Here is a 23,823-nt window from a genome sequence, read left to right as displayed (position 1 = left end):
TATGGTCTGTGCAGGCTTCAGGTCGCACGGGTAACCCATATTTTCATTCAGACTTCTATGTGTTCTAGGCCAGATGCTGAATCACTTTGCAGACTTCTCGGATATCTGTACTCGCAGCCTGATTGTAGTGTAGGCGGAGAGTTATTGCCCTCAATTAAAAGTAGAGATGAGTGGCTCAGTTATGACTCAGTTAATTCAGGCTCTGAAGCATCATCTTATTGGTTATATATCTCTTGTTTTTTAATGAGCCAATAAGATGACGTTTTCAGATCTGAACTTGCGCTAAGTTGGCAAAACCTGCTGCTCATCTCTATTTATCCCTTTGAGTGCCGACATCTCTGTGAGAGATGCGCAAAATATCTGCTGAAAATGCTGGCGCCGCTCACATTTGTTATATAAATTCAAACAGAAATGTGTAAAAAAAAAAAAAGGATATTTCCTATATAAAGTGAATAACAGGTTGTTATGATGAATACAAATGTTTGCTTGTCAATTTTCACACTGCATCGGGAAGCTGCTACAGAGGAGGAGGTCACCGGTCCCGGCAGCACAGCAGGAGGCTGCCCGGACACAGGATGGGGGTAATGGCGGGGGTTTGTGTGGGACGGCGGAGAATGCGGTATGACACCCATGTTTGATACCACCTGCAGCGGAAACCCGACGTACAGGTTTTCCTGGATATCAAACTGCTGTAAAAATCTCGATAATGGGGGTTTTTTCACCACATTTTGCTTAAGTGCATCTTGCCCTAAATGTGTTTGAAGTTTTTTTTATTTTTTACATTAGGAAAACTGCTGAAATATATTCACTTCCCCGCCGAGCACATGTGGAACTGATAGTGCACCCTGATATACTGTGTGTAATGGAACCTTTACCAGCTGACATGTAATCGCTCCGGGGTAAATGGGTGCCGTATGATTGGTGCAAGTATAACTTTGGTTTCCACTATTTTCTTCTGTTCATCCAGATGAAAGCTGTGAAGACAAGGCAACTGCTAACTGCTCCCTGGTTCTGAAGGTGAAGCTGTGCTCCCACTGGTATTACCGGAAGGCCTGTTGCCGAGCCTGTGGGGGGAAAGCCTCCTGACTGTGGATCCCTTGGAGCATTTTCTCCCTTATTTTTGTGAATTCTGTACATTTTGAATTGTGCCTGGTGCTCCTAACAATAACCCTATGACCACACTATTGGGGGGATATAGACGGTAGATGAAGATGTGTGTCTGTGACAGCGGTTATTTTACCTCTTCATTGTAATATCATTTTACAGTGCCTAGTGATCGACCTGCTGTTCTGTTATGTGCCTAAAATGCCTTTATTGCAAGCTTAGGTAATCTGTGTCACCTGCTTCAGTCCTTCCCAGGTTACCCATGCCTGCTTCTATTATAACGATCCCTACAGAGACAAAGGAGGGGGGGGGGATGTTTTAGCCTGCAATAACCAGGTCAGTTTTGCTGTGTAAATGATTGCCGCTTTAAAAATAAACAGAACTGGCAACTTGTGGGATTTTTCACATTTTCTGCTTCTTGCGGGCTATCACATTCCCTCCAGTGCGTCTGCATACAGTTTTATGGTGAAGCCCTGTGTTTTTCTTTGTTATAAATATATATAACTTTGGCATTATGTACTGACGCAGGCACAGGGAGCTAAAGAGTTCCTTCCTGGGATCAACTTTAGCTTTGCAACCCAATTACATTTTCCTCCGTATGGTTTTAAAAGCTTGGTACCCATATTGCAATCTGGATCGGAAAAGAGTCTACACCAGATAGGAGGATTTTCATAACAGTCTTACACCAGGTGCTATAGCTGCTAAATATTAAAGATTAATGACAGCTACAGTATTTCTGCTCAGATTAAAACGGTGATAGTAAGTAATAAGTGCTAAATCGGGCTTGTTATTTTTGCACCCTACTGTCGAAGCCACCAAAATTTGATGACTTTGAAAACTTGCTGTTTCGTAAATATGTCATAGATGTACAGTATGAAGCTGTGATAAGGGAGAAGTGGCCCATTGCAACCAATCAGCTGCTCTGTATAATGTTATATTATATTATGCAAATGATAGATGTTAGTTCAGTTCTGATTGGTTCCCATGGGCCACTTCTCATCTGCTTATCACTGCTTCATACATCTACCCCTATAGCCCCAGGTGTAGAGAACAAGTGCTTACACCAGGTGTGAGGAAATTATAATTATATTATTGCAGGGTGAATTGTATCCAACCTTGGGGAGAGCTAAAGTGGAGAGATATTGTATAAACCTGGGGTAGCCAAACCTAGTCCTCGAGAGCTACCAACAGTGCATGTTTTGCAGGTCTCCTCACAGAATCACAAGAGAGCTAATTAGCTCCATCTGTGTATCTTTTAAAATGTGTCAGTGATTAATGAGTGCAGCTGTGCAGCAGCTAGGTTGTCTGGAAAATGTGAACTGTTGGTAGCTCTCGAGGGCTAGGGTTGGCTACCACTGGTATAAACCAATCAGCTTCCATTTTACAGGCTGTGTTTGAAAAGTTATAGATAGAAGCTGATTGTCTGCTATGTTAGATCTCAGTAGGTAACAATACCACCCTGTCTTAAATGTAGATGTAATACTGTACTATAGTCTCTCTTATCGCCTGACTTAATTTTAGGTTTAGAGACCTGACTTTACTGCCCCTGCATTACATATACAGTAGGTCTCATTCCATCTTTCCTGACCTCCGTCTAATGTTCTATCCTATGACACCAGAATGTACTATGATAGCGTAACCCAGTATACCATGATATTACTGTGAGGCAGCGATGGGGACGTAATATGGGAACTTTCTTATGCAGTCATGTGTTATGTAGTACCACAGTCAGCAAGTAAACTGTAAATGATTTAAGTATAGATAGCCGATACTGTTACCTACATTTTTCATTCCAAAGTGGTGCTACACGGTGCAATCGCTATTTACATAAAAGCCTGTTTTGTAGGCGTTGTATCTGTGGTTTATAAGTACTGTGTCATAATGCAATATAATGCACACCAAAACATGAAATCTGCGGCAGAAACAAATAATCCTCAAAACCAACAATTCCCTAAACCAGTCTTTGCTATAACTTGGGAAGAGCTGTTCTCAAAGTACAGTATGAGCTTAATAAGAAGAAAACAGCATTTTATGGGGAAGCAATGAACGGTACTAGCAATGCTGAAATACAGTACCCATTTCTTTATGCTAATTCATACCATCTTCTCATTTGTTGGCATTTAGTGCCTGATTCAGTACCGCTCACTAAGCAGCGGTCATTCAGTGCATAACGAGCAGCTAAACGCATTTGCATGCGAGCGTACAGGGGAAAAATCATTGCTGACCATCGAATTAATGTTTTCCTCTGTTCGCAAATAAATTGTTTGGCTTGGAAATGTCCGAGAAAGGGGCGGGCGCTTATGTCATGTGACATCAGCTTCCCGCCCCATGCAGGCTTCGACCCTCCTGTGTTTGCATAGGGATGCCCAGTGGTTTTTCTGGGCGCACCCACCGTTTTTTTGGGCACGCTCAGGAAATGCTGGGCGTCGCCATGCACCAGCCCCCTGCCTTCCCCTCTCTGTGTGAATGCCTTGGTGACTGTGATAGTCACCAAAGACATTCGCACAGCGGCCCTGCACATGCGTATAGTTGCTTATACGCATGCACGGAGCCGCACCATTGGTCCCCGGAGCAAATACGCCAGGGTCCAGTCACTAGTGAATCAGGACCTTAGTGGCATGTCATGTTGCGGTGTGTATTACTTTGCATTCTATTTATATATTTGGGTGCATGCTAACTACTGCACCCGGCCATGTATTGGTCATTCAGGTACTATCTGTGGAGCACTGTGCTGGATGGTGGGTAGGATGGGTAGCCATAAAGGGATTTTTCACTTTATATATGATATTTAGTAAATCCCCATCTTCCCTAGAATATTCCTTTGGTGTGGATAGCTGCCATGGAACCCCAACATGGGGGGGACCGATGGTAGGCGTATGCACAGGCACAGGGTCATTTCTACGCATGATCATATGCTGGGTGCGTGCGGCCATGGCGAACAGACTGTTTGCAGTCGCGCCCATGGGAACACCCAGCGGTTCATGGGGGTTCCCATATAAATGCTGGGCGTTCCCATGGTAATCCGCCCGTTCCTATGGTAATCACCGGAAGTCAGCTGCCCGCCCCCTTTCTCCCAAGGGTGCACGGCAATCTAAGTGACCTGAAAGTCACTTAATTATGTGTGCACTTTCCACATCATTCGATGGTCGGCGAACATTGAATGATGTGGGTGTTCACCCACAGGCTGCAAATGGTTGTCTATGTTAAACATCCATTCACAGGCCCTGCGTGCGAACACACACTGCGAGGCGGGTGCGGGCGGTCATTCGCCTGGCGGGTTTGGTGGGCTCACAAGGCTGCGAATCAACCACAATAACCCCCAATATTCCCTCTATAGCTGGGCCTCATGCTTCAACACTGCTTGGCTCTCTCTGTAGCAGGAGCGACCCAAAGCAGCAGTTACTGATGGCCAGCAGGCTCTTCTCCAGTCAGCATGGGCACTTATTAAGAACTGCTGCATAGGACCGCCAGAGAGCCAGGCAGGGATGAATTGATATATGAGTGATGCAATAGAGCAAAATTTGCTAGAAATCTTATTTGAAGTAGAAAATCCCTTTAGGCATTCCAGCTTCTACTTTTTTAACAGAACCCTTAACTAATCTCTTAGTATCTTCAAAGATGTAGATTAATCCCAGCTGGAGTGCCAGTAGGTCTCTAACACAGAGGCTAAAAGGGAGACGAGAACCCACTCTTAATGCTGCAGCATCCCAGTGTACGGTCTATGGCAGAATCTAATTTTGTATTCCTGAGACAACGGCCGCCATCCCCGGCTCCTGCTATAATGAAAATGGCTGAAAAAAAGATGTATTTTATTATTATAAATAAAAGATCTAAACAGAAACATTGTATTTTGACACTTTTTTTATTCTTCAAGGCATTATCTATATATACATACTGTAGTAATGGGAACTCATGAGCCACACATGTGGAAAACTGAAGCATGATTTATCTGCTGTGACATCATGGGGGAAATTTACTAAGGGCAACTCGAACAAAATAGGTGTATTTCTATCCAGAAATACACCTATACCGTTGGTTGTAAAAAAAAATCAGGGAACAATTGAAATAGGGATCCCCTTATTTTTTTACAACCAGCACCAGGTCCAAGGGCCGGTCCTGGTTCCCAAAATACGGGGGACAAAATGACTAGGGGTCCCCCCATATTTTAAGAACCGGCACCAGGACCAACCAGCCAGCAGGGTAATGCCACAGCCGGGGGGAGACATTGAATGCTTTGGCTCCCCGGCCAAAGCATTCACCCCCTGACCTGGGCAGGGGTCCTGGGGGAGTGGGGACCCCCTCAATGAAGGCCCCCCTCCAGAATTACCCTACCCAGGCTGTCCCCGATGCCCCTGGAGTGGACAATCAGGAGCCGCTAGGCTACAAGCCGGCCAATAGCCTCATTCGGGAGGAGGAGGCGCAGGATGTAAACCAGGCATGTTTAACGTTGGCCCTCCAGATGTTGTGAAACTAGACATCCCAGCATGCTTTGCCACAGTTTTGCTATTAGAGAATGCTAAAACTATTGCAAAGCATGCTGGGATGTGTAGTTTCACAACATCTGGAGGGCCAACGTTGGACATGCCTGATATAAACAAACATCCTGCGTCTCCTCCATTCAGTCCGGAGGTTCGTGTTGTTGGTTTATTTTTACACTGAAGTCCATACGAATTCATATTTAAAATACAAATTTGTATCAGCTACAATGCGAATGGATACGCCATCAGAAAATACGAATCAGTCAGATATGACTGATTAGTACATTTTCCTCCGGAATAAAAATTTGCATTCGGCTAAAACAACCGTATGCAGTTGTATCCATTCGTTTTAAGAATACAAATACGTTTTTTTTGTATTCTTATTATTAGCAAATTTCCCCCCATATGTCTTAATTTGTACAAGCACAACTAGTATTCGGGTCTCCTGGTGGTAAATGGGGGTCAGATGTTCCGCACAATTGAAATCAACGGGCGCAGTCTGAAAAAATGGTTATGTTGCATTCTTCTATGATCTGCAGCATTGTTTTATGAATAAGCTTTAAAAGTCTAATTATAAAAAATAAAAAAAAACCAGCATGGGGTCCCAGCCCCAGATTATTACCCAGCCCCGAGGCTATGCTCTATTGAAAAATATGCAAAAATGCCAAGGATTTCCCATTATTTTCCAATAACCAGCTCTAGACCCAACTAGGGAGCGTATCCAAAATGTCTAGATCGATCATATTATGGTCAACCACGCTTAGTCAAACCTGTCTAGTTTGATGCCTAAAGATAGTGGACCATGTCTAGATCGACAGTAATGGAAGTTAGACGCCAACGCTAGAGCGATTCGAGCATGGTCGACGTGAGTGTTTCACCTTATTTTTATGTCGATCTAGATCTGGGGTAGCCAACTCCAGTCCTCGAGAGCTACTAACAGTTCACATTTTCCATGTCTCCTCACAAGGGAAGTAATTAGCTCCACCTGTGGATCTTTTAAAGTGTGTCAGTGAGTAATGAGTACACCTTTGCAGCAGCTAGTTTGTCTGGAAAACGTGAACTGTTGGTAGCTTTTGAGGACTGGAGTTGGCTACCACTGATCAAGATACTGTTGATCTAGACGCGGTCGACTATGTTTAGGCGTCTAACTAGACGAGTTAGACTAAGGGTAGTTGACCATAACATGGTCAATCTAGATAGTGTCAATCCGCTATACCATAACCCTAGGGAGGCAGATGATGCTATAGAAGGGGGACTCACAGCATAGGGTCTTCCTTCCATAACAGCAACTAGCCTTCAACTGATTACACTAGCGCTGGAATTCCTATAGACGTGTAAACCCACCAATCATGGGACAACCTCCTGGGGGGCTTCTCACACCCTAAGGGATTTGCATGTGGAGATTAATGCCATATTACTTAAAGAACTATTAAAAAAGGACACAGTATCGTATAATCTGCTAAACCTACCCGAAGAGCTACCAAGAGGCCAGCAAATGTCCGTCCTCAGGAGGAGATAATGGCCTCATCCCTCCCCTGCAACAGTGACAACACACCTCTGTTTTGACCAGAGGAGGCTGACGCTGCCCCAAGACAACATCAATCTGTCAATCACTAACAGTCCGATGTCTTGTGTTCACCATCACAGAGACATACTGCATATGCGCAGTACGAGCCCAGGACATGCGCAAGGTTCTGAACATCCTAGTTTTTTATATGTCTGTCGGTGATGAAGAAGGCACAATTTCTCTGTGTGTTTTTAGCTGCTGCACGTGGCAAGGGCCCTGCCACGGCCAAAAAGTCCCGCAAATGAACTTGTGTCCGCATTAATCTCCACCCTTATGTCTTCCCAAATCTTTCATTTAGCTGTGTGTGTTAGCTTCCTGTGTGCAACCCAATCCCGTGCACAGGGTACCCACATTTGCCCTCGGTTCGAAGGTTTTGTTTGGTTCCCGTTGCCCTCTTTCGGCTACCATTACTGTCTGCTGTACTTGAAGTGTTGGTGCTATACTTTTGTTGTGAAGCCACCTGATGTGTTCCTAATGATTCTGCTGTGGTTATGTATGCAAAGAATACATTTGTGGGTTTTTTTTTTTTTTCGGTTTAAATTTTCTGTTATGGTAACATTCATTTTTGGCATGTGCCAAAGAACATGCTTTTAAAATGTTATGTTTTAAATCTTCCTGTAATAAATTTTTCTTTTTATCCCCAAATGTGTGCTGTTATTGGTGAATGTAAAAGTGACATATACATTTATATTAGTGATAGCAAGTTCTGTCCATTGCTTACAGTGTAAATGTGTGTAAAAAATGCAGCCGTGCTTTCAGCATATATTTGTGTGTTTTGTAATGGTCCATTTAAGCTGCAATGGTTCCAATTGAAGCAATGAAAAGAGTGTAATTAATGAGTAATGAGTAGAGGAGTGGATTGTACTGTGTTCAGGTGACATTGGTTCAGGTGCGGGAGTACTAATTGGGCGATCCAAATGCCTAGCGCATAACCGAGTGGTGTCCGCAAAGCAATACTTGCTTATGAAGACCGCATATTTCCTGCCTTTTTGTTCGTGTGCAGTCGGTGTGCTGTCCGAATGCACGCCTACCAGAATTAGTGCACTCCCTCGTGTACACCCATGTTTACGCCCAGTTTAGCCCACTTTGAAACTACGCCCCTGTGTACTTCCGAATGACGCCCATATTACGCCCATATTTTCAGAGTGAATACGGTGCACTTTTCTGTACGGTATTAGTAAGAACGAGTACGGAGACCGTGCGTGGCACATGCGCATTGCGTTGCCCACGCATGCGCAGACGGCTAAAAAACGCCATCCGAAAGAATTACGCATCGACCAGAATGAGGCCCTTAATTCCTGGAGGAAGTCATTTATAATCATTCTGTATGCTAGAGGCTGAATAGATTTGATGGTTAATTGCTGCTAAATCTGATCATTGATATTTCTGTGAGTCAATGTGTCACTAGTATGTGATTTTATTGTATTATCTGTCTCACCGGCCGGTGTTTATAGTATATATATTTTTTATCAATAAATATTTCATTGTTTAATTGATTAAATCTGGATGTGTGTTACAGTCCATTAGCGCTGTCTACTTTGTGTTTTCATTTTGCAGGTCCTGATATGTGTTTTAAAAATGACAGGAGTTGATTGATTGGAGCACCATTTAAGATTAGTAACAAGTGATAACAACAGTTACTCATTGTTAACTCATTGTTAAATATGCCCCTAAATGTGTCAAACGCCATTATTTAACACATTAAAGTTTCTGATGTCATTGCAAAGTCGGGAAGAGATGAGGACCATGGTACCACACTGGCTATGTGATACCTTAAGTACCTAAAAACATGTTCTGTGCATCCAACCTTATTGCTATTGTTTTTGATATAAGGAGTTTTGCAACTTGATGATAACATTTGTATTTTTAATGACATCATGGACAATATCATGAAATCTCCTTGGCCCATGAAAAGAAATATGAAAGTCATGATTTTGGAGATCTTTTGCTTATCTCTTGCTCAGGTTTACGCTTTAACTTTAGTTAGAAAGGGGACTTCTGCTTCCAGGTTCATGCAGGCAGCAGCACATCCTGCTCGCCTACAAGCCGGGGACTGGAAACAGCCCCCACACACCTGCAGTCCATCTCCTGACACCCCCGCACTCCTGATGGACAAGTTCTTGGCCCCTGGCTCAGCTCCTAAACTGCAGCCACAGAGGAATGAGAAGCGCAACTTAGAATCCAATATGGCGCCGGACGTGGACTCCGCACCTCTCTCCCCTGCATCCAAAAAGGCTGCCGCTCCCCAGGAGGATTCAGTCCTACCCCAGATTCCTCACAATCCTGACTCACCGCCCACCTATAGGGACATAGTGAAGGCTATTAAATCCACTATACCTCCCCTGTTATCTAGGGATGTGGCTGAAATCACACAGCAGATTCAGTAACTTCAGGTTACAGTGTCTGACACAGAAAACAAACTGGGTGCCCTGCACCATGACATGTCCTCTGCACAATGTGACATTATTAAGCTCCAAAAGGAAAATCACCAACTTTGGAACAAGTTGGATGATCTGGAGAATCGCTCGACAAGGAACAATATTAGGGTACGGTAGTTGGTCTCCCTGAAACCGTTAAAGGGCCAATACTCTCTTCATTTTGTCTCTGTATCATTCCCCCAGCTGTTAGGAATTGTGAAAGATTGCAAAGATCTTGTGTTGGAAAGAGTTCATAGAGTGGGCCCTCCTCCTAGGCCTTATGATTCCCTCTCAAGGGTTTTTGCTGCATGAACAAATTACACAAAGTGGCTTTTTGGAAAGCATCTCGCAAATTTCAAAACCTAATGTGGGAAGGGAAAAATATTCGCCTTTTTCAGTAGAACTATCCAGGGCACGCAAATCTTTCTCCCCTATTTTTACAAGGCTTGTAGCTGATAACCAAAAATTCACGGATGATACCCACTATGATTTCAGTGCCCCTGATGATACCCAGGCCTTCCTCTGAGACAGACGTGATGCATCCTCTGCTGACATCTCTGACCCCCCTGCTTGATGCGACTTACTAAGGCCACGCCTACATCTACCGTTGTTCCTGGCAACTACGGAATTACTACCACCCCATATTTCTATGGACGATGATTCATATTCCCTGACATTCCAGAATGTTACATAGCCTCATTATCTTTGATGGCTTACCTCTGTTAAGCCTTCTGTTTGCAGCCTAGTGCGTTCACAGGTGGATCCTGTTGCTTCCCCAGATACCAAAGTTTATTATTATATTACATGTCAAGTTGTCAAAACTGACTAGCACCGTTCCCAAAGTCTCCTTCCTTCAGTGTGTTGGAACACTTGCTATGCTCCGATTACATACCTCCCAACAATCCCGATTTCAGCGGGACAATCCCGATTACCGGGTCCTGTCCCGCTGTCCCACCCGCGGCCGGAGGTGTCCCGCTGCGGGGGGGGGGGGGGGGGGTGGCAGTTCGGAGCCCCCCCAATTTGACAGAATAGACAGCTTCTATTCGCGGCCAAAAACGGGGATGTGGCTCATTTGCATAAGCCACACCCCTCATTTGCATAAGCCACACCCCTTTTCAACTTATTTTATAGAAGATGTGGTCACAGGCCACTTCACCCCAACCTGGGAATGACGAGTGCTGCTTGCACCCCATTCGCAGGGATGGCGAGTGTTGTGGTACTCTGTATCTATCTATCTATATATAGCAAGGTGATGAACCGGCACTCTAGTAAATGTGCAACTGCCCCGGGTGCCTGCAGTGGGATGCGCGAGTGTCCCTATTTCTGCAGCCGGAAAGTTGGGAGGTATGCGATTATCTATCACAATGTTATTTTCTACTTGGTGGTTCATTATATTAATAGTTTTTTACTTTGTTTTATAAGCGGAATGTTACTTTTTCCACCATACAATTGGTATGTTGCTCATACTATCTCTGTTTGTTTATAAGTCTCCCCTGTCTTGACTGTTTGTTCTACCCACCCCCCCTCTTCCCCTGTGTTTCTTTCATTTTAGGCCGAGAAATGTATACATCACTACACCCCGCTCTGGGCTATGGTTTACCCCGATACTTATATTAGATATATGACTAACCCAGCCAAACGTCATATTTGTTGTATGCCCAGAAACAAGCTAAAGATGTTCTATGCTTACAGGAAAAACATGTATTAATCCCTGCAATTTTGAAACTCCAAATGCTTAAGTGGAGACTTCTGCTCCGTTTAATAGTATCGTTATTTTAGTGTCTAAGGGGCAGATGTATTAAGCCTTAACAAGAGATAAATGCAAGTGTGATAAGGAGAGATAAACGTCCAGCCAATCACATGCTAACTGCCATGTTACAGCCTGTGTTTGAAAAAAGTCAGTAAGGAGCTGATTGGCTGGACGTTTATCTCTCCTTATCACCCTTGCATTTATCTCTTGTTAAGGCTTAATACATCTGCCCCTAAATCCCTACCTCTTAAAATACTCTCCATTCAAGCCGACCCTGAGGGCAGATACCTGATAGTTCTTTTGACTATTGCAAGCACAACGTATGTCTTATGTTATATATATATATATAAATATATATATAGCAAATAAGTATGGCGTCACTCCCAGGACGTCACAGCAAGAAATAATTCCACACAGGGGCCCGCTGACGTGGTTCAACGTTTCAGTCTATTGAGACTTTTTTCAAGAACAGAGGCATACCATATGCCTCTGTTCTTGAAAAAAGTCTCAATAGACTGAAACGTTGAACCACGTCAGCGGGTCCCTGTGTGGAATTATTTTCTTGCTGTGACGTCCTGTGAGTGCCGCCATACTTATTTGCTATCTTCTGTTCCTCTGCCGAGCGAGCCAGAAAGGCACCCAGGCAAAGTAACCCCTGAACAGCCGGGTCGAGTGCCAGTCTTCAAATAGATAAATATATATATATATATATATATGCACCCAATGTGTACTGTAGAACTTTCTATAAAACATTAAAAACCACATCCGAAAAATCATCATATAAAACATGGAGATTCCCAGCGCACCTGACCCCCTCCCCTCCCTTTCGTAAAATTTTATCAGAATCCTGGAATGATTATCATTTGCATAACAAAGACTTCCTGGCTACTATGGATGTCATCCAGATCAGTTCTGAGAGGCTCCATTATGGCACATGAAGCCAATCTTAAAAGACATAATACCCACTCCTATCTGAAACTCAATCAAAAACTGACTGATACCTATTCAGCATACACCTAGGGTGACATTCTATGGGATGAGATTTGGGTTTTTTGGCGTTAATTAGTAAAAAAAATGGCAATATCGCATTTTTCCTTCAAAACGCATATTTAATAGGATGCGCTAAGGAACAGAAATCGCATATTATGTGCGTTAAGGTATGCGGACCAAAAGTGCGAGATTAATTCGCATTTTTATCGCATCCAGATGTTTTCGTACAGAAAACTATACAACTCGCTTATTTAATGCAATGCGCATTTGCAAATCGCACTTTTTAGGTGTCTAATTATCGCACTTATTTCAGACCAGGTTCTGTTTGGCGAATTAGCCAGAACCCTGCACAGATCGCAATGTTCTGTGCAGGGTTCTGGTGTAAAAAAAAACAAAAACGGTTAAAATAAAAAAAAAACGAGCGCGGGGTCCCCCGCCAGAGCATAACCAGCCCCGGGCTCATTGAGCCTGTGCTGGTGACATAAAATCAGGGTCCCCGACAAATAGGGGTCCCCTTGATTTAATGAAACCAGCACCAGGCTCAAGGTCCGGCGCTGGTTCCCAAAATACGGGGGACAAAATGACTAGGGGTCCCCCGTATTTTAAGAACCAGCACCGGACCCAACCAGCCAGCAGGGTAATGCCACAGCCGGGGGACACTTATTATATAAGGTCCCGCGGCCAAAGCATTAAACCCCTGGCTGGTCAGCAGGGGTCCTGGGGAAGTGGGGACCCCCCCCAATGAAGGGGTCCCCCCCCTCCAGGACTTACCAGCCCATGCTGATAGTCCGGGGCTGTCCCCGATGCCCCTGGGCGGTGGGCATCGGGCTGATGGATTGTGTAAAAAAAAAGAAGAAAAACTATTGTTTTCTACTGGCGAACTATGAGTCCCAGCAAGCCTACCCCACATGCTGGGACTTGGAGAACCACAAGTCCCAGCATGCGGGGCATTAAAGGGCCCGCTGGCACTTGTAGTTCTTCAGTACAAAAAATAGTAAAAGAAAACACACTGACACCCTGAAAAATAAAAGTTTAATACACACATAACACACACACACTGATACTTACCTACCTTGAGCCGTAGGTCGGTCCCTGGATCCTGGGTCCGGGCTCCGGGGCTCCAGGGCAGAAGAGTCCGGTTCCAGGGCCTTGGTCCTGGTTCCGGGGCTGGTCCTGGGGCTCCGGGGCTCCTGGGCTGAAGAATCCGGGGTCCAGGATCCGAGGTAGTCCCCAGGGGTACCTAAGGAAGGAAATCCTACTCACCTGGTCCCCGGCGACGACCTCGGCATCCTCTCCGGCAGAAGCGCTGCTCCCATCTGGTACCCGGCTCACAGGAGTTTCACAGGCGCAGAGATGTTTCTTCCTTGGCGTCTCTAGTCAGAATAATTTCTGGCCAATCAGGAGCTGAGAAAGTCGGCTCCTGATTGGCCAGAAATTATTCTGACTAGAGACGCCGAGGAAGAAACATCTCTGCGCCTGTGAAACTCCTGTGAGCCGGGTACCAGATGGGAGCAGCGCTTCTGCCGGAGAGGATGCCGAGGTCGTCGCCGGGGACCAGGTGAATAGGATTTCCTTCCTTAGGTACCCCTGGGGACTACTTCGGATCCTGGACCCCGGATTCTTCAGCCCAGGAGCCCCGGAGCCCCAGGACCAGCCCCGGAACCAGGACCAAGGCCCCGGAAACCGGACTCTTCTGCCCTGGAGCCCCGGAGCCCGGACCCAGGATCCAGGGACCGACCTACGGGCTCAAGGTAGGTAAGTATCAGTGTGTGTGTGTTATGTGTGTATTAAACTTTTATTTTTCAGGGTGTCAGTGTGTTTTCTTTTACTATTTTTTGTACTGTAGAACTACAAGTGCCAGCGGGCCCTTTAATGCCCCGCATGCTGGGACTTGTGGTTCTCCAAGTCCCAGCATGCGGGGTAGGCTTGCTGGGACTCATAGTTCGCCAGTAGAAAATAATAGTTTTTCTTCTTTTTTTTTACACAATCCATCAGCCCGATGCCCACCGCCCAGGGGCATCGGGGACAGCCCCGGACTATCAGCATGGGCTGGTAAGTCCTGGAGGGGGGGGACCCCTTCATTGGTGGGGTCCCCACTTCCCCAGGACCCCTGCCCATGCTGACCAGCCAGGGGGTTAATGCTTTGGCCGCGGGACCTTATATAATAAGTGTCCCCCGGCTGTGGCATTACCCTGCTGGCTGGTTGGGTCCGGTGCTGGTTCTTAAAATACGGGGGACCCCTAGTCATTTTGTCCCCCGTATTTTGGGAACCAGCGCCGGACCTTGAGCCTGGTGCTGGTTTCATTAAATCAAGGGGACCCCTATTTGTCGGGGACCCTGATTTTATGTCACCAGCACCGGCTCAATGAGCCCGGGGCTGGTTATGCTCTGGCGGGGGACCCCGCGCTCGTTTTTTTTTTTTTTACTTTGCGCTTTCCTGCAAACGTGCAATTTTCAGACATGAAAATCGCACATTTTCAGGTCTAAAGACATCGCACCACTTCGCCGCAAATCGCACCACTTCGCACTTTTCAGCCTCCAAATCGCATCACATTAAATATGCGAATTATGACTGAAAAATGCGATTTTAAAAAGTGCGAATAGCGGCGATGTGGTGCGCTAAAAAAACATGCGCATTTATCTCAAAGCATAGAATGTCACCCCTAATGCCATCAAATTAAACTGAATACTTACAGGCCAAATCTCTATTTGATGGCACATTACAGAATATGTCAGCAAAACTTCAGTTCAATAAATACCATGGAAATAAGACATGTAAATTACTGTTGAATATTTAAACCCCCCCCCCCCCCATGTTAATTAATCCTTAATCACTTCCAGGTGGTTCTCTTACCACCACAAATGCCCAAATTTCACAAGTAGTGACTGAATTCTACACATCTATATACTCTACTCCCTCATTGCAGTCTTTATCCTCTGATCTATTAACACAATCTCAATGACGAGACCTTTGGAACAATCTAATGTACCTCCAAGTTCTTGAGTCCCTCACTGCCTCGATCTCACTAGATGAAGTCTTGACGGTTATGAAAACCTTGAAACCTGCAAAAGCCCCTGGTCCTAATGGTATCTCGTGAGACTTTTAAGGCCCCCATACACTATGCGATTTTGGGACGATTTCATCCGATTTCGGCACTTTGTGCCGATAATCGGGTGAAATCGGCCCAAAATCGTAGGTGTGTGATATCTGATCCGATCCGATGCGCGGTCCCGTGCGCATCGGACCGGATCAGGGAGGTCGGACGGTCTGTACATACGATCACGTCCGACCTCCCTGTATGCATATGCCTGCCACCTGACAGGCATATGCATGCAGACACCGGGGCAGCGGGTCCCTGAGCACCGGTGAGCGCTGCTGACCTGGCCGGGCAGTGTACTTACACATAGCAGCAGCGGGGACAGGCAGCGCAGTGGCGGCTATTATATTTTTAAAATACTTGTCAAATGACTGGCCGCTCTCTGATTGGCCGGAGAGCTCTCAGCCAATCAGAAAGCGGCCGGTCATTTGACAAGTATTTTAAAAATATAATAGCCGCCACTGCGCTGCCCGTCCCCGCTGCTGCTATGTGTAAGTACACTGCCCGGCCAGGTCAGCAGCGCTCACCGCACCCGCCGCCCGCCCCCACCACCGCTGGCCGACGCTGCCCGCCCCCACCACCACCGCCGCCGCTGCCCGCCCCCACTACTCCTCACCAGCCTGCAGCTCCCCGGGGTTTTTTTTTACATGGGATAAATCGCATGCGATTTATCCCATGTAAAAAATGGCACATCAAGTGCCAAATTGTATGTGAGCCTCCCGGGGAGCTGCCGGGCGGCTCGCAGGTAAATTGGGTCCGACTTGTCCCTAGGACAAGTCGGCCTAATGTATGGGGGCCTTTACTGCTGTATGTTTTCTGATAAAATTGCCCCAGTACTAGTCTACGTCTTTAACTCTTTAAATTCTGATTAATAATACCATCCCTCCCCACTTTAATACTGCAATAATTAAAGTCCTGCCTAAACCCAGAAGAGACCTCTTGAAACCGGGCTCCTACCGGCCTATATCCCTTTTAAATAATGACTATAAACTTCCTTTCAGACCGGCTAAATCCCATCTTTCCCCATATTATCCATCAGGACCAGCCTGGCTTTATCAAAGGAAGACATTCTGTATGGAATGTCAGGAAGGTACTGGCGGCATCACAGGCTTTCTTCACAGATATATGCTTCTCCTCCCCGAGCCTGATTTTGGTGAAAGATTCTGAAAAAGCCTTCGACTTGCTTTGGCCCCACCTGTAGTCATCTATGGCCAAGTTTGGAATTTTGCAATCATATATCTCCTTCCTACAAACCTTATACACAGCTTCTTCTTCCCAAATAGCCTGTAATGGATACCTTCCACCCCCATTTCAAATCCAAAGAAGGTCTAGACAAGGCTGTCCTCTATCACCATTACTGTTCGCTATTGCCATTAAACCACTCACAATCAGCCCTTCAGAAGTCTCCCGCATTCACTGGTATATCTATTGGCAGATAGGAACTAAAGTGGTTCCTCTTTGCGGATGATATGCTGCTGTTCATATCAAATCCCATCTCTACTATCCCAGTGATAATGGACATTATTCATTGATTTGGTCCCATATCTGGCTATAAAATTAATATGGGTAATATATATATTTATCTGTAACCTGTAACACCTGCCCCTTTAATTCTAAGTCAGGTGTTGTGTTAGGTGACTGCCTCATCTTTAAAAGCCATAAGGCACTTGGCAGGTGAGTTTTAAACCAGGAAAAAACACATGTCCACTTTAGCTAGGATGTGTCAGCAGCTGCCAGGCTCTTGAGAGACTATTGTTAGTGTAGGACTTGCAGTGTAATGGGGTCCCTTGGTGATGGGCTGCAAGCTTAAATGCATTGATCAATTCATGAACTAAAACCCCATTATTTATTTGATTAATTGTATACTAAGGTGAGTTAGTTCATTATGGAGAGTGTTGAGTCCCTGTTTTTGTATTTATTAGAGTATGTGGTCACAGGCCACTTCACCCCAACCTGGGAATGGCGAGTGCTGCTTGCACCCCATTCGCAGGGATGGCGAGTGTTGTGGTACTCTGTATCTATCTATTTATATATATATATATATATATATATATAACAGCGATAATGCACGCATTATAAACTTTAGAGACACTCAATGGTGATCAAACGTTTTCGATGCTTTAATGCATCTTCAAAGCATCGAAAACGTTTGATCACCGACGTTTCAATCCTCAAAGGTACTTTTTTCAAGACGGCATATGCAGAATACCTCGCTCAGCGGCGAGGAAACATATATTGAGTATTGAAACGTCGACTTGTATGCATATGCCCGATTTGATTACATAAAGCATCTTTTTATCTTCACAAACCAAGACCCCAGGAGTGACTCAGATTATTCCCATAGTATATATATATATATATATATATATATACTAGGTGATTCATCGCGCCCTACGGGCGCTCTTCACATCGTCCTAAGGGGCTCCACCCCCTTACCCTGTGAATGCCTTTATTGCGTGAAATATGGTTTGTGTGGGAGGGGCGGGGAAAAATACTGCGGGGGTCGGAGGGGCGAGTATGGTGTTTGCCCATGTGGATGTGGGGGTGCTGCGGGTGATGGAGTGGCAGGTTTGGTGGTGTGGTGGGTGTTGTGGTGGCGTGTGTGGGTGAGGGTCGGTGCGAGGTTGATTGTGAATGGTGTGGGAGTGGCTGGTGCGGGGATACTGCGGTTGGTGGAATTGCAGGTGCAGGGGTGTCCCATGTGGGTGGTGTGGGTTGGTGGGGGTGCGCCAGTTGAGGGGTAGTTTTGGGGTGCTGTGGGTGCGTGACCAATGTTGGTGTGATGGTGGTGGAGGTATGGGTACGTTGGTACTACAAGTGGATGATGGGTGGGTTCGGGGGTGCCGTGGGTGGGTGCATTAGTAACGTGGGTAGGGGAGTAGTGGGTGCGGTGTTGCGGCAGATGGGGGAAGGTGTCTGCTGGTGCTGTGGAAGGGGCGGGTGTGCTGCGGGTAGTGGAGTTGTAATTGCGGTGGTGCTGTGGCTAGGGGAGGGGCAAGGGTGGGGGTGTGTGGATGGGGTGGGTGCGGTTGAGTTGTGGGTGGTTGCCGGGGTACTGTGAGTGGGTAAGGGTTGGGTGCGGGTGATCCGCAGGTGGGTGTGGGCATAATGTGTGCAGTAGGTGCGGTTGTTTTTTGTGGGGGTGCGGTGGGTGTGTGCAGTGTTACCGTGGATTGGGGAGGAGTGGGTGTGAGCAGGGGTGGCCAGGGTGGGAGAAGGGAGGATTTCGACTTTTTTTTCTAGTGGGGGGTGTATTTACTGGTTAATCTTGACCCTTTACCCCCCCAGTCCCGACTCTTCCCCTTCCTATTCCCGACGCCTCCCCTTCCAGGTTCCAATGCTTCCACTTTGAGGAGGTTATTCTGGTTCGGGCGGCTGGGCTGTAGGCATACGTTCCTGTTTTTTTTTTTATCTGCGCATGCGTACCTTCCGCAATGCACCTGAATGTAATAAGCAATGCTGCAGTCTATTAAGTCCAAACCATTATTTCACTACCTGCAAGCCACACACAGCACTCAAACACATTGGAAGCATATCTTTCTACACTTCTCTACATGTAAAGGTTGGTTTCATTTTAGTTAAGATTCTTTTTAAGACCTGCTTATATATGCCAAGGTAGTTATTTGGAAACCATTTACACACATTCAGAAAGTGTTTTCATATACTTTAAACAGCAGCACACTCAATCTACACAAGTTGACATGTGTCAACCTTTTCACTCTAATACAAACATATGTTTTGTATTTATGATACAAATACATAAACCTCACGAGCGGTGACATACGCTGAGTTTTCCATTGAAAACAATAGAGACCCGTCCGTGCACGGTGGCGTACGCTCAGATAGCCGCAAGAAGTCGGTGGGAAGACGGACGAGAGATGTCCGTAAACGGTGGCGTACACTCTGTTGTACGCCAGTTGTCGGAGTCTAAGGGGTGATCCGTCCGTGTACGTTGGCGTACGCTCAATTGTACGCCACTCCCCTTTGTCGGTGTTTGTGCCCGTACCTATCCGGCTGTTTTGTGGGTGGACTTTCGCTCAACGGCCGCGTACGGCAAACGTACGCTGATACGGAATGTACGTACGCACGGCCGCCGTAACCAGAATAGGGTCCTGAGTCCCCCACTAACAACTATATTTAAGTGTGAGTGAGAGACACCCCCGGCTGTAAAGGCCCATACACACTTGACGATTTTCAGCTGAAAATCGCCTAGTGTGTATGGGCCAGAGATCCCCGACTAGCGATGATGCGCGCTCCCGCATCATCGCTAGCGAGGTGGGAAGTCTGCTGGTTTTACCAGCACATCTAGCGATGATGGCTGTTTTTTTAGCCTGTGTTTCTGTCTCAATTTCTTGGGTAAGACCGAAGTGCCACTGCTGCGAAGGATATGCTAAGATATCAGCGTTCAAACTGATAAATCTTCAGGAGGCACACGGCAAGTTGACTACTGATTCCAGGAGTGCCGACACACGAAGTATATATATATATATATATATATATATATATATATATATATATATATATATAATAAATTTATTTATTAATACAATACAAAAATATTAAAAATAAATAAAAAAGGAAAAGGGTAACAAGTGCTTGTCGTAGTAAGGCAGGAGGCTAGGATCCCTTCTTGTCCTATTAAACACACCCTAGTATATGAAGGGTCTAGTTATAAAGGGTCAGCTTTATATTAATAGCAACATTATACCGCGTTAAAACCGAAGGAAAACAGAAGGCAAACAACAAACCAGCATTACTTATGAAGCACTGCATTATAACCACAGAAACATCATGTGGCCTCAACTCACCTTTGCCATGAGAACACCTGGACCAGGCCCACCACCCCTACGGCTGAGAACACCAGGACTGCCCCCAGGCCTACCCCTCATGGTGAGTATGGAGCTGTGGGGGGAAAGCACCACGGGCCAGCCTACGTAGCAATACTTCCCCCATACTTGAATGTGCCCCCTCCGTTTTATAACCACCTGTACTGCTCTCATGATTCCTGGACATTGATGTGTAATGGGCCGCGAAAAATAAATTGCTTGGAGATTACCTTTCTCGTGGCTGGATGACTCCTCCGCACGTAGGTTCTTCACCGCCCCGGCTGGGAAAGATCACACCTCCGTAGGAAACAGAGCAAGACGCTCGAGAGTTTCAACTGCTTGTGTTTTATTTACGGAACAATGTAATTAAGCAGCAAGTATACGATGGAAACATTACATACACTATGGCTTAGCGGTTACCGACATAACAGAGTACCTAGGAATCACTGCCTAACCATGTGGCTGACTGCACAACTATACAACTTAACAATATATAACTTAACCTTTCACGACCCTATACCACGTCGCTGGGAAGTGAGAGAACTGATCCAACAGGCCGCCACGCGGTACCCCGAAGGAAATAACTCTCTCACTTGGCAACGCCGCAACTTTTGATGAACCTAGTCATCTACCACAATAGATTCAATACAATAACAGAACACTTTACACACTTCTAATCATAACGATAATGAAAGTCCGGACCTTCCCTATTTTGGCCATAAGGTGGTGCTGTTTCTCCACAAGGGGGAAGGTGAGTCTGTCCTGCAGTAAAAGCTATCTGTACTCCGCGTGCAGGGTCCTACCACAGGGGAACAATTCCACAACGAAATAGGGATGGGGCGAGGATCCTTTAAGAGTCTACTTAAGGGCAGGAGGGTCCCACGCTGGTCGGAAAACGGGTAGGGGAACTGTCCTGAGCGGAGTCAGGGGTTATTCAGGGTCTTAGGCACAGGGGACCAGCTGTCTGAGGGCACAGTGGGGACTTCTGGTGTGGCACAGTAGGGCAGGCTTTCCCAACCACGGTCCTCAAGGCACACCAACAGTGCAGGTTTTAGTGATATCCAGGCTTCAGCACAGATGGTTTAATCAGATCACTCAGGTACTAATTGAGTCACCTGGGCTCAAGCCTGGATATCTACAAAACCTGCACTGTTGGTGTGCCTTGAGGACCGTGGTTGGGAAAGCCTGCAGTAGGGACTTGCTGACTGGGAGGCACAGTGGGGATTTGGCCGGTGCAGCACAGTGGGGCTTTCTGATTGGGAGGTACAGTGGGGATTTGGCTGGTGCGGTACAGCGTGGTCGGCTGGCTGGCAGGGCACAGTGAACAGTACCTGGTGAACTGGAGTCAGTTGCAGGCTCCTGCCCGTCCCGATGCTGCTCCCGGCTTCTGTCTTGTCCTCTTCAGCGGCGGAGGGCACACTAGTGTGGGCGCTGCTGCTGCAGCGTTGCCGCACTCAGGCGCTCTCTCCGGCCCCGCTACTTGGTGCTGCTGATCTCTGGATCTTCTCCGTCACTCCCCCGCTCGGCGCCGGCTCCGTCACTTCGGCTTCCTTTAACTAGCGCTGCTGCTGCCTCCTCTCTCACGCCGCCGGTCGCTGTCTGGTCGCCGCTGTCACTTCTCCCTCTCTCTCTCTGGATCTTCTCCCCTTGTTGCACGCCGTCTTCTTCTCTTCTCCGCTCCTCGCCACGCTCCTTCCAACTTCCTCCTTCTTACGTCACCCTCCGCGCCATTTTTCTCTCCTCCCCCACATCCGGCTGGCCTCTATTGGTCTCCTCAGGCTGTCAGTCAGCCTGGACACAGTTTCTTGGCGCGCCACATTTAACCCCTCACTCCCGGGTGCAATCTAGTGACCACCGAGCCACATTGCGGGGTGATACATAACGGCATCTCTAGCTGGGATGCCACACATCTCCCGGCTTAAATGATGCCAGTCCTCGGGCATCAACTGGATCGGATATAAACGTCCGTGGGGACAATAAAAAGTCTCTGGCGGCTGCCAGTCGAGCCCAGTCGGCCATTGACCCTCGGAAAGGGGTATACACCTAACTCACACAATGACAACTTACTGCAATATGTACATTTTTAACCGATACATCTTGTACTAACGGCACTACTGTCGGTACCGTAGGGGTGGCACGCCTCGCATGCTCCTGACCGAACGTCTTACTCCGATCCCCAGAGGTGTTATCTCGGCGGGTTCAGGTACGGGTGTTTCGACTGTCGAGCTGTTCTGAGGTGGTAGGTTCGGAGGTAGGGGCGTGGACCATCCAACGCTTAGCATCAGCGCCAACGGATCTCGGGCCCACCTTGCGACTGGATCTTCATTCTCTGGGCTGTCTTTGCTGCTAGGTTGAATAACAACTGGGATCTGGTTCGGGTGGGTCTTGATCTGGTTGCGGTGGATCCACTGAGAGTGGGTCCCATCACACTTGGCAATGAGATAGACTGCTGTCGTGTCCTGCGGTTCTCTCGTCACCACATAGGGATCTGTTTTCCACTTAGCATCAAGTTTACTTTTTGGGCGATTATTCCTCTTGAACACTAGTGTGCCAACGGGTATGAGTTCGGCGTGTGCGTTCCTGTTGTAGTTGATCTTCTGGCGATCTCTAATTTGTTCCGACCTCTGGTCGACCAGGGCCCTGGCGTCCGCTAGTCTCGACTGGTGTTCCTGCACCCAGGGGGCGTGCAGCTCTGGGTGACCCGGGGTGTCCGGGATGTTCAGGCTGAGATCTGCTGGCAGCTTTCCTGGGCGTCCGAATAGCAGGAAGTACGGAGAGTATCCGGTGGAGCTGTGGGTTGTGTTGTTGTAAATAAACACCAACTTTGCCAATAGCGTGGGCCATTCGGACCGCTTCTCTACTGATACGGCCCTCAGTAGGTTGATGAACGTCTGGTTCGTTCGTTCGCACAAACCATTAGTTTGTGGGTGATACGGGGTCGTGTGGATCTTTCTGCACCCGTATAGGTCACACAACTCCCGGAAGAGGGCGGATTCGAAGGACGGCCCCTGGTCTGTTAGAATCTGTTGGGGAAACCCATATGGCCTGATGAAGGCTCGCCAAAACACTTCGGCCGTGGTTCGGGCGGTGAGGTCCCGGACTGGGAGCACCACTGCAAACTTCGTGTAATGGTCCACAATAGTAAGGGCATAGTTGAACCCGGACTGGCTGGGCTCCAGCTTCACGTGATCTAGTTCCACTAGTTCCAACGGCCGACTGCTGCTGATGGGAGTAAGGGGTGCCCTCTCTTGTTCCGTGGCTGGCTTCCTTACTGCACAGTTTACGCAGGCTCTACACCACTCTTCCACGTCCTGTCGGAGGTTGTGCCAGTAGAACCGTTGCCTCAGATTTGCTTCTGTTTTCTGGACTACAAAGTGCCCTGATTGGTCGTGGTACGCCTGTAACACGATTCTGATGGCCAGCCGGGGGAGAACTAGTTGGTACCGTGCACAATGCGACTTTGGATCGATCCACCGGCGATACAGCAAACCCCGAATCACTTCCAGTTTTTCGCGTTGCCTCCACAGTTGGGTGAGTTCTGCTGGGGCTGTCTCCCGCTCGTCCCTTTCGGGGCTTGCGTTGGTGGTCAGAAG

At 47.1% G+C, this 23,823-nt stretch overlaps 1 protein-coding gene across 3 annotated transcripts in view; it reads left to right on the top strand.

The window, feature by feature from the left end:
• LOC146026467 (ADAMTS-like protein 2) overlaps positions 1–5,064 on the top strand; it is a 58,992-nt gene extending 53,928 nt beyond the window's left edge. For all 3 annotated transcript variants that reach the window (XM_083157161.1, XM_083157160.1, XM_083157162.1), the window contains exon 16: positions 968–5,064. In XM_083157161.1, the coding sequence (XP_083013287.1) occupies positions 968–1,086 (119 nt within the window). In that variant the 3' untranslated portion in view covers positions 1,087–5,064. The remainder of the gene's footprint in view (positions 1–967) is intronic.
• Positions 5,065–23,823: the final 18,759 nt, after the last annotated feature.

The sequence above is a fragment of the Crinia signifera genome, chromosome 8 (assembly GCF_055691185.1).
Source record: "Crinia signifera chromosome 8, ASM5569118v1, whole genome shotgun sequence".
Lineage (NCBI taxonomy): Eukaryota > Metazoa > Chordata > Amphibia > Anura > Myobatrachidae > Crinia > Crinia signifera.
Note: the sequence above shows the minus strand (reverse complement) of the source record. Positions and strands in the feature narration are given on the sequence as shown.